General features: G+C 42.3%; 1 protein-coding gene across 2 annotated transcripts in view; it reads right to left on the reverse strand.

Annotated features, from left to right (window-relative positions):
- Positions 1-11,808, reverse strand: part of SPOCK1 (SPARC (osteonectin), cwcv and kazal like domains proteoglycan 1) — a 560,476-nt gene that overhangs the window by 10,004 nt on the left and 538,664 nt on the right. For both annotated transcript variants that reach the window (XM_024121302.3, XM_024121312.3), the window contains 3 exons: positions 11,094-11,210; positions 6,946-7,167; positions 2,577-2,639 (listed from right to left, as the gene is read on the reverse strand). In XM_024121302.3, the coding sequence (XP_023977070.1) occupies positions 2,577-2,639; positions 6,946-7,167; positions 11,094-11,210 (402 nt within the window). The remainder of the gene's footprint in view (positions 1-2,576; positions 2,640-6,945; positions 7,168-11,093; positions 11,211-11,808) is intronic.

The raw sequence follows: 11,808 nt of genomic DNA on the forward strand, positions 1-11,808 counted from the left end.
CTGCCTTATTTCTTTTCCACATTGTATCTCAATAATTCCTTCTGGTATTGTCTTCTGCATATTAAAACCTTTAGTAAGTCTGCGGTGGTTTGAGAATATGTCTGTCATCACACTTGGATGATCACTGAGATAAATTTAACATTCTATGTTCAAAGTGATTTCCTCTCAGCACTCTGAAGATAATATTTTCTCTTCTTAAATCAGTGATACCAATCTGATTCTCACTCAACTGTAGGTAATATTTATGACAGTTTTTAGTTTTCATTTTTCTTAGGGGGCATGTGTGTTTGTTTGATGATTGTGTGCTCATCTAGTATGGGACAATTCTCCTCAGTGTAACCTGAGTAGTAACATTAATCAGCCATGTGAAGATGGAGGTTTCTGCTTACCACTGGCTTCTACTGCCTAATTTTATTTGTGATTTTTTTTTTTAGAGTGACTGTGTTTTTAAATTGACCTTTTATTTTATTTCATAGAACAGATCTGGAAAGAAGAGTGGCATGGCAGACAGTAACCTCAGATCCAGCTGATTCTAGCAACTGCTCACCAAGCTATTCCAAGATGACCACGTTCTCAAAGAAAGATCACAGCTAGGAAGTTGCCCCCAGAAAAATCCCTCCTAAGTGACAGGTAAGTCTGCTGGTGCTGCAATTAGAAGTAGTGCCCATACTCTTAGTTGCTCAGCCAGTACACAGCACCCCTAGTCTTCAGGGAACAGAAGGAAGGACAAAAAAAAAAAAAAAGCAGATGCTTTCAATAACCAAAAAGCAGAGACGTTTTTGAGAACAAGTAGAAAGCTGAGGAAATGCTGATCCTCCTCCTTGAGCTGCAGTTGGAAAACAAGAGCAGTTAATAGACTCCCCCCAGAAAAAGCATACTGGGTTGAGGCCCCAGGTTGGTAGGAAGCAGGTGCTGCTCTATATCTATAAGGTAATAGAATTGCCATTTTTTTCTAAGTAGGCAGTAATTATAACTGACTATAATTTGTTATTGCTTGTCTTTGCTAGGAATCTGAATGCCCCTGAATACACATGTGTTATATTAGGAGATTTCCCCATGCAAAAAATAATTTGTAAGCAGATAAATGGTATTTTTATGAGTCAGCTGGAATAATATCCCCATGTGGGGAGATGTGGTAAAGTGAGCTTTAAAACTAGGTGGGATTCACAGTAGGAAAAAGATAGGCCTTTCATTCATGTGAACTGGGGAAAATAAAAGATGAGACATTTCATCTGAGGCCACATACTTTAAAAATATCTCATTATCAATGAAGCAGTAAGAAGATATCCGTGCATCCAAAAATAGCACTCTCTATTTATTAGTTCTCTTAAGCACATCACTCAAACCCAAAATAACCTCGCACGTGGAAGAATCAGATCATTGAGCACAAGTCCTTGCACCGAAGGAAAGCCCAGTGGAAGAGAGATCCAGAAAGATGCTTTTATGTCTTCAACACTGGAGAAGAACCTACACGCAGGTCCAGATCACAAGGACTTTGGAGTTCTTGGTGAGCTGCAAAGGGTGTTATCAGAAGTGGAAAGTCCAAGGCAAGCCAGTGAAATAAGTAATTTTCAAAAGTAGAAGGAAGGAAATAAGATGCACTTTGAGGTGGCACAAACATCAGATGAAATGGCCAGAGTTCACAGACCAATCTGCAAAAACCTTGCCCGTTTCCTTCAAGAAAATAGATAAACGCCTGAAATGGCAGGCTGTTTAGGGGATGAACCTGCTTCTGAATGTTTAACAGGAATAATTCGTGTTGTAGCTGTCAGCTCTCTTTTTAAAAAGCAAGGGAAGCAGTGCAGGCTCCTTTTTGGGCAAAACAAATGAGGTGTCTCTGATGTCTCAGCAATGGCCTGGTCTGCGTGCCGCAGAAAAGAGGGTATGGAGCTAAAGGGAACCTTCAACAGCCAGCATTTGTTACCTTTACCTTGGCCACAGATTTGCATGTCAGGGAAAAAACACACTCGCACAACCCACTTGCTTCCGCCTCAACATTTGGACAAAAGGTAAGAAGAGAAACGTAGGGACACAGGGTCCAGCAACCATGCACATGAAACAGAAATGTGTGTGTAAGTGCACTCGCGTCCTTGGACCCTGTCTGATAAATTTAGAAGGGACTCAGCTCATCTTCCTCCTTGAATGGACAACTTGATCTGCAGAATGTAGGAAATTCTATAATTTATAGATCTTATCATTTTAACTTGGAAGGAACCCTTGAGAGCTCCGTTTATTAATGGCCATACCTGAAAGAAGGAAAAGCCAAGATCAGGGAGGGGTTAGCTGGATTTCAGCCTGGTGGCCTGCCCACTGGTCACAGGCTGACCTTTGACGTCTCCTCCCGCTGATGGAGCATGCAGCAAACTGATCTCAGCCAGCTAACTGATCCTCAGAGTATGTCCTGTGGACTACCGCGTGGTACCAGCTTCCTGGAAGAGCCCTGTCTCGGGTAATGTGAGGCAGTTCTTTCACAAAACACTGGTCCCTAATTGAATAACCATGGCTGTGCTCAATATTACAAGAGACACGGATGGTTTAATTAGTTGTTTAAATGAGTGGCAAGAAATGGTACTTACCCAACAGGCTTTTCCCCTTGCTCAACTTCTGAATCCTGTTCATTTCATTCTGGCAAGGGAGACCTAAAAATAATTTATTAAAGTCAGTTTCCAGATGGTAAGGGATATGATTGCTAATGACTGGCTTCACTCTTGACATGAAATGTAGACAATGACACACCTGGGAGTGGAATTACTCCATCTGCTGTTACTGTGCAGCAAAACAAATTCAGGCCATTAGTGGCACTAATTTAAAAAAAAATTAGTATTCGGGGGCTACTTGCACTGTATAGGGATCTTTCTTCCCACCACCCATTCAAGCGAATACCAAGTGTCTAGTCAGTGATTTCATTATTTACTTCCTTATGTAAAAAAAAAAAGTCTCTTATCAGCCAAGACTTCTATGAGCTGAGAACCAGGATACAAGGTTACTAGTGGGTATGTGTGTTGAATCCACAGACTGGGACAAATACTTAATCTGCTCCAGGTCTTACTGCAGGATAGAAAGACGATTAGAATGGCTACTTCCGACCTCATGGCTCACTACCCCAGGAAAGTAGAACACAAGCCTCAAGGGACAACTATGAAGATACAAAAGAGATCTAGAGGGGCAGAGAGGGTGACACGTTAACTCTGGGCTTTGCCACCTCCTACGTAAGTACTTTGGGCCTGTCTCTTTCTTCCTCTCAGCCTCCAAGTCTTCAGTGATAAGACGTGTTATTACAAACGAGCTCAAAACTGTCCATTCTCAAGTGAAGGGTTGATACAGTGGGAGCCACATGGCTAAAGTAGGGCATATGAAGGTGTGTGGTACCCTTTGGACTTCCACTCCAAGCAAAAAGAAAGGCGACCTCACTAATCTTAATTTTACTCTGACCGGCCTTTGCAGATGCTGTGGCTCTGCTGTTTGCTCATGGTTCTCCAGCAAAGACCATGACAGACATTTGGATTCTCAGAGCACTTACCCTACCTCTGTAAAAGTACAAGTGTGGGGTCTGCAGAAGGTACCTGAGTGCCTATTTACATCTGTTACCCTTCGGATTTCACAATGCCACCTGGTCTTGCTGCTCGTTCCTTGAGAGAAACTGACTATCGAATACATGTTTTTGACTTCTGGGTTTAAGATGATTTCAGAGTACAGGAGAAAGATACCACCTGAAACCAACAAAAAAGAGACCGAGCTCCATCTTTGTTGGATGATTAAAAGTAGCATCTATAGCAAATAATAATGAACAGTGACTGAATTCTCCGAATGCACCCGCTAATGTTTTAGAACTTTCCCCTAATTAATCTTTACAGTCACCATATGAGGTAGGTACAAATGGAAATGCTCATCTCCCTATGAAGAAATACAGAGAAAAAAATCTTTAGGCATTTAGAAGACTGCGCCTGAAGGAGCACCACAGTCATAAACACTCTGCCAGTTTACTAGGAAGAAAGTTTCTGTCAAGCCTCTTTCTCAAACTGTCCTATAGTAATTTTTAAAACTCTACTTATAAGTAAAAATGAATCAAGACGGAGACCTATTAAAAATGCTGCAAGAAAAAGAGAGGAACGAACAAGAAAAAACTTCAGATGAAAAATTTGTAACAGAAAATGTAGGCTGCTGAGAAGAAAATATTTACCAAAGATTCTAATGAAAAAAGACTGTCTACAAGTATTTTAATGCACAGATACAAAAGCTCAAGGATATAAATGACATAAAGAGGAAAATTAAGCTGCTAAAGAAAGGAAGGCTATATCTGAAGCAACAAAACTGATGAGAAGAGACTAAACACGTGGGACAAAAAAGTTTTAATTCTAGAGCTCAAAAGAGCATAACAACATGTCTCAGGAAAAAGTGATTGATATAGCCTGAGCAAAACTAAAACACGTCCAAGGAAATTCATATCCGTGAAAGGTAAAGAATCCTTTTGGCTTCCAGGCAAAGTGGTTACATCACCACCAAAAGGGAGAAAAATTCGTATGGGTTCGCTCTTTCAGTAACTACATCCAGGGCTAGGAGAATAACGTTAAGGTATCAAGAAAGCAAACTATGAATCCAGGAAGTTTACACTTAGCATCTTTGCTTCTGTATAAAGGAAATTGATTGATATATTTTCAAACATTCAAAGACTAATTCCCATGAGAACTTCTGAAAAAACTTCTAAAACTTGGCAATAAAGAATGATCTCAAAACCAGTCAACACGAAGAGTTTAAAAGTGCTCTTTAAAAGCTTTATTGGGGGGCTTCCCTGGTGGCGCAGTGGTTGAGAGTCCGCCTGCCGATGCAGGGGACACGGGTTCGTGCTGCAGAGCGGCTGGGCCCGTGAGCCATGGCCACTGAGCCTGTGCATCCGGGGCCTGTGCTCCGCAACGGGAGAGGCCACGGCAGTGAGAGGCCCGTGTACCACACACACACACACAAAAAAAGCTTTATTGGGCCAAAGAGGTACCCAGATCCTTAATTGTAGAATATCTACAAAAATACAAACTATGAATACCTATGGCCTATAGCTAAAGGAGTGCTTTGGAGAAAAACTTTACCCTCAAGTACATACGTTAAAAATATAGGAAATAATAATAAAGAAAGGTGAGGGTAAATAGAACTCCCAAAGTTGGTTCTGGGTCAGCAAGGGAGGTGGTAGGAACTTTATAAAAAAAATAAAGGAACTAACTTAAGAAAATGGGAGAGGTACACAAAATAAGAAACAAAGAAGGACAACAAATTATTTTGCTCAACTCCTCCTAGATGCCATTCTTTTCCATAGGTGGGTCCTGGCTCCTTCCTACAGTTGCTGAAAGGGCAGCCTATCTGGAGACATCGCTTGTGGCCAGGGGCTCAGCTGTGTCTCGTGGTTAAGGCAGTTACTTCCCTCTCGGGGCCCTGGCATTACCCCTCCAGGTGAAGTATTAGCAATGAGGCTTCGCTTCACTCAGCCTCAACCTGGAGCTAAAGCCACATGAATTTGTATGAACTCAAGCCCAAAGCTATCATTAAGCTTAATGCTGAACCACCACAAGCATTCCTATTGAAGTAAAAAGCATGGCTCTTATTTAACATCGATTTGGAAGAACTAGCTGATGTGATTAGAATGAAATGAGGTACAAAAATTGAAAAGAGAAAAAATTATCACTATTTCCAGATAATATGACTGCACACCTGAAAAATTCAAGGAAACCAACCAGAATAACTATCATAAATAAAGTGAGGATTTACTATGGTGGCCGGGAACAAATTTAATAGTGAAGCAATCACCAGTGAGGAAATATAATGGGAAAAAATGGATTTTGTCTATACTGGCAACAACAATAAACACAAGGGAAGTATAACATCTGTGAAAACAAAACTTGTAGCTTGCTGGTTAACAGACAAACCCTGTTCTAGGATAAAAGGGTTCAATATTATATAGCTGTCAACTCTCTCTAGATTAATTTTGCCTGATTCTAAAAAAAATACCAGTAAGGTTTGTTTTTTAATTGAATGAACCGATTATAAAATTCAAAGAGTTCAAACATATAGGACATATAACAACAATATTCTGAAAAAAGATTAATGGTAGGAGAGAGTGGTCCACTAAATAATAAAACATGTCAATTAGTAGGACAGAGCACCCAGGAAGAGACAGATATACATAGAGCATATAGGAGTTTTATATATGATAGAGGAAGCATTTCAAACTAGTGGGAGAAAGATGGGTTAGTCAATAAATGACAAATGGGCAAGTGGACAACCATCTCAAGGGATCGGGGCTGGGACCCTACTTGACTGCACACCCACAAACAAAGCCCCACAAAGGTACTAAAGAAAACAAAAGAGAATTGCTTTACTGTCTCACAGTGGGAAATGCCTTTCTAAGCTTAACGTAAGCCTTATGGCTTCTAAGAAGCCCCAAAATAAAAGATGGAGAAATTTGACTATCTTAAAATTTTAAATTTCACCCTAGCAAAAACGCACAGTCAAATTTGGGGAAAAAAACTATTTGCAATACCTATGATGAGACCAATTCTAACGTCGTAGTATAGAGAGAGTTCCTACTAAAACCAAACAGAAACACCTAAGAACCTAATCTGAAGAAAATGTACAAAAAACAAAGACATTACACTGACTTTGGGAATTATGTAGCAAAGGTTTCTACGCCCATCTTACAGATGGAAAAGCTGAGGCACAACAGTTAAAAAATTTTCCTAAAAGGAGGAGTGGAATGACACGCTCCTTAATTATGCTCCTGGGTTTTCCCTACCATGCTGAAAGTGGAGGTCAATGAGGAGAAAAGAGCCTTTGCTTTATTCTCTAGCTGTGTCCTTCTGCTTGCCGATCCCTGTCTATCTCACCAGGATGCGATAGGGGGCCCTTCGCTGCACAGCATGGCGGCCCTGCCCTCTGGGCCCCACCTCCCTGCTGCCTTACCTCCAGGCTTCTGGAAGCAGTAGCACCACTCATTGTTAGAGAGCTTGCCATCCTTGAAGGAGTCACAAGAATTGAAGAGAGGCTTGATACAGGGCTCGTACTTATCCAGGTAGATGGCGTTGATCTCTGAGTGGTCAAGCAGGAGGTCATAGTTCATGTCCAACTTGTTGAACATCCAGCCCAGGGAGTCCTTGCAGATGGGAAGGATGCTGGTGTCAAACCCTGTAGAGGGAAGGACATGTCTCAGCTGCCACCAAGCCCGCTCTCTCCTGCCCCCAAAGGAGCCCCAGGGCCCACCCTTTCCACCCCCTCCCCTGATGCTTTCCCCCTCCACGGGTACAGTCTCAGCAACCTTCTACCAGAACATGCGGTGGTGGTTGGTTGGTTTTTAAATGAAACAATCTAAAATGTGCTAAAACAGAAGTCAGCATTTGAGGAGAATATGTTCTAAAGGGAATAAATCCCCAATCCTAATTTATCTGTGATGTAAATAGGGGTTTTCATTTACCAGACTTGCTTAAAACAGGGGATGCCTGAAAGGAAGAGTACAGACATGGTGAGTAAGAGGACTAACGGATAATACTGCAAACTATGCTTTTATATTGAGGAAAAAAAAAACTACTTGAAAAACAAGAACAAAAAAAAACTATCGTAAAAGGATGGCAGTGAGATGAAACTATGTGGCACAATCCAGAAGCACTGATTATATCCCAAAGGACTGTTCAATCCAAGCAGTCTGAACATTAATGGGAAAACAAGCCAGGGTACCTGCCTCTGTTCCCCATTTTTCTTTTCTGCAATCCCCTTAAGAGATACATGACATGGAATCATGTATGACTCAGAAAATTATTTCTTTTTTATTTCCCGGGGTGCGGGGAGGAGTGTTGGTTTTCTCAAAGAATTATTTGTTTCTACAGTGGAAACTGTATGCGCTCGAATAATAACACTTGGCTTAACCCTCGGGATACTGAGTGTACTGTAGACAGAGCCCAGAGAAGGCATACCCCACATGTAAAACTCATCTTTCTTTTGGAATCAAAGCACCAGGCAATGTTAAATTATTCCATAATCTGGATTTCTAGGACTGGTTTTATTTTCCCCAGAAAATGATGAAAAGAGTTCATTTTTGTGTTACTGAAGGCACTCTTCTCAGCATTTTATACTTACTTATCTCACTGAATCCTTATAACAGCCCTAAGAGATGATGCTTTATCCTCCCTATGGATTACAGAAAAGAAACTCAAGATTTAAGTTACTTGCTCAAGGTCATACAATTGTGGGGCTGAAATTCAGGCCCAGGTGGCCCAACCCTGAGTCTACATTCTCAGTCCCTCCTCTCCCAGGGCTGCCTCTGCTTCGCGTTACACAGGAGCCTCCTACCCTGAGGACATCCAGTTGGCTTGGGCACCAAGTTTATGGATGAGCAATGCAAGAGCTGCTGCAGTGACTGTCACTGAGGATCCTGATGGGATCGATTGACCCTCTAGGGTTCTCACCTACAGCCAGCTCATCAGGCTCTATGTGTGTCAGCAGGATATAAGACAGAGCAAAGCGTGCCCACCCTTTGCTGTCCAGAAGCCAGTAACCTAAGTGTTCCAGCTCCTCCTCTGAGCTCTCAAAGAAGCCTGTGCTTCCCCTCATTGTCAGTGCCTGTAAATTAGACCCTAAGCTCCTTGAGGGCAGAGACTCTCTTGTTCCCTTCAGTAGCCTCAGCCAGTACAGGCACACAGGAAGTGCCCAACAGAAGAACTTGTTGAGAGAAGTTTTCTAGCTACTGGAAAGTTTACTTACCCGTTCCAACATAAAAAAAAAAAAAAAATCTTTCCATTTTTCAATTTATACCTTTTGATATCTTAAAGCACATCTTAGAAAAGATCCTGATTTTCAAGAAGAGAGACTATGGAACATCATCTGGCCTCTTCTTTGACTGAAGGTCATGATTGAACAATCTGTGATGATGATGTCCTCGGGGCGACTGAATAAAGGAAGATAATTGACTCTGACACTAAATGGCTCCACACTTTTGTACAGAATATTTTATGTAATATGCATCAACGTTGTAGGCTATTACCATTTTAATACACAGGAAAGGGAAATTTTAATCTGCTGACTGACCACCAAAAAGAAGTGCCAAATTTGGAAGGCTCTAGAAAAAGAGGCACCTGCATCTGATATCCAGGGGAACAGAGCAGCCCTTCTGGTTGGCCCCGAGCTCATGGCACTTCTAGGGTTCCGTGGTTTTCCCCTTCAGAACTCCTGGACTGACAAAAACGTCTCTCCCTCCTGTGCCTCGTGGGCAAACCAGGTGTCATTCCTTTATATCCCTTGGCTCAGTTGCTTCAGGACATCAAACCTAAAACCTCTTCAGGGACTTGATTTGCTTGTGGCCAAGGGCAGGCCTTCTGCGGGCTCCCTGGCAGAAGGGGCCTCCCAGGACTGGAGGTTGTGAGGAACAGCTCTTTCTTTCACGTCAATCTGCTCTTCACTGAAAGGTTGTTCAGAAAGCCCAGGGACTCGGCGGCTCCTGGAAGATCCCCGGGAAAAGCTTCTAGAGACTATCTATCTGTGAATTAATTGTCCACAAACTCCCAAGGAAACCTTTGGCAGGGATGGAAAGAAAGACTCTTTCTTACATTCCCCTTCCCACAGATACAACCCCAGCAACCACTCTCTGGACACTTAGCATTTGCTTCCCAGAATCTACCTTTCCCTTAAGGTAAAAAAAAGAGCCAAACTGGTGAAAGAATTGTCCCCTAGGATCAACATTCTCTACTAGTATCTCTAGATGGCTGTGAACAGCAAAGGACAAACCCGAAATTAAGAAGTTCATTCTAATTTGGGCTGAAGACCAGATGCTGGTTAAACTCTGGGTGCCACCAATTGCATCACTTCTTACCTACTTAGTTCAATCCAGGAGCATTACATTCAGAAATCCTGTCCACACAAATGTGGCATCAGGGATGGGGGGAAATACTCTCTGCTTTAAATAACGTGTTTTTCTATTTTGACAAATCAGTATAAAAATCTCTACACAGAAGGGGCTGTGGCAAAGCTCCACGCATCTCAACAACCGTATTGTTGAGTTAAAAGCTGTTCTGTGCCAATCGGCCACGGTATGCAGCAGCTCTCCCCTAATGGCCTTTGTGTTAAAGGCAGAGTGAGAGGCTCCGTCAAGGTACAAACAGGCAACAGGCAGACCTACTCTGAGTTTTCTCTCCAGCTTATGGAGAGGCTCTGGGTATGGTCTCTGCCAGTTCAGTGATGGCGGAGGGAACACTGGTCTGGGAGTTTATCTATGGAAAACAAAATGCAATCTGATTGATTAACGTCCATAGAGCTAAGTTATCAAAGATGTTTGCTACCGTGTTGCTTATAATAGCTGAACGTTAGGAACAGCTTCAAAGCTCCCAAATAAAGGTCTAATTACATAAATTATGTTGTAGCTATATACGTTGAGATTCTATATAGTGATTACAAGGCAGGATACTACTCAGCAGCCTAGATAGATAGTCATAGTGTATTGCTGGATGATAAAAGAAGGCCATAAGACAGTCTGTAAAGTGTGTGTGTGTATGCACATACACACACACACGTAAATATTTTTTTCTACGTGGCAAGGAACCATTTGAAGTGTATGCCACGCCACAACGTGCTTACAGCTGTTAAAACGCTGTGTTTCTACGCATTTTTGAATTGAAGTATGGTTGATGTACAATATTGTGTTAGTGTCAGGTGTACAGCATAGTGACTCAGTATTTTTGCAGGTTATTACAAGATAATGCCTATAATTCCCTATGTTACATAGTATATTGTTGCTTATCTATTTTATACACAGTAGTTTGTTATTTTGGTATCTTTACGTATACTTAAATGTATTTTTCAAAAAGACTGCACTAAACACATGATAATCTTGCAAGCAGACTTTAAAAAACGTAAGTTGTTGTAGTATTTTCTTGATTCTAAGGCGTTTCCCTCTCCTCATTTTAATATTTCTGAAACTGGGGCATATTTCAAGTCAGTGTAGACATTTAACTTAGTGTTTCTTTTAACAACAGCATCTCGGGGTGGCCAATCAACAACATCCAATAACTGAGAAGGGAATGTGGTGTTTAAAATGAAATAAATTAGCGAGAGTAAAGCGGTCTTACTGCCTTGGGCTGTGTCGGAGCTGGTGGGCTTGACGACCCTGTTGGCATCCTCATGAAGGGCTCCAAACCAGTCTTTGAGCCGGGAAGCGAGGTTCCTCAACTCCTTGTCCGTGCAGGCTGGAGAAAAACATATGGAAGAAACAGTGAGTCCATGGGCCTTCTCTGCTTTTGAGCTCTCTACTCTCAACATGTGATGCTCCTAACAGACCTCCCTCTCCAACCAGGATATAGCTCCTTATGCCACTGTGAAAATGCCCCAAAGGTGCTGCTCTCACAGGTATAGAGTATGACAAAGTGAGAGCCGAGACGCCCATGGCAAGCTGCACCATGCACAGCTGAACTTGGACTGCCTTGGCACTCTGAAAGCAAGCGGGGATGGCCTCGCGATCACGCACCGGCCTCCACAGACCGTCACGGGTCCCTTTTGCTAACCCGATCAAACTTGCTATTGCAGTTGCCAGAGAAGATGTCTTTTCCACTGAACTCATGCCAAGAGATTAACATTTAGGAATAGCTAATGCTCTTAGGGAAAGGCTGCCTGGGACACCAAAAGATCCCCCAGTAAGAGCGACTCTCAATTTTGCTTTAGGCCACGTTTGGGTTTGTGGATGTGGCTTATGTTTGTTTGGTTTTTTTTTTTTTTTTTTTGCGGTACGCGGGCCCCTCACTGCCGCGGCCTCTCCCGTTGCAGAGCACAGGCTCCGGACGCGCAGGC

This window comes from Physeter macrocephalus, chromosome 8 (genome assembly GCF_002837175.3).
Source record: "Physeter macrocephalus isolate SW-GA chromosome 8, ASM283717v5, whole genome shotgun sequence".
NCBI lineage: Eukaryota > Metazoa > Chordata > Mammalia > Artiodactyla > Physeteridae > Physeter > Physeter macrocephalus.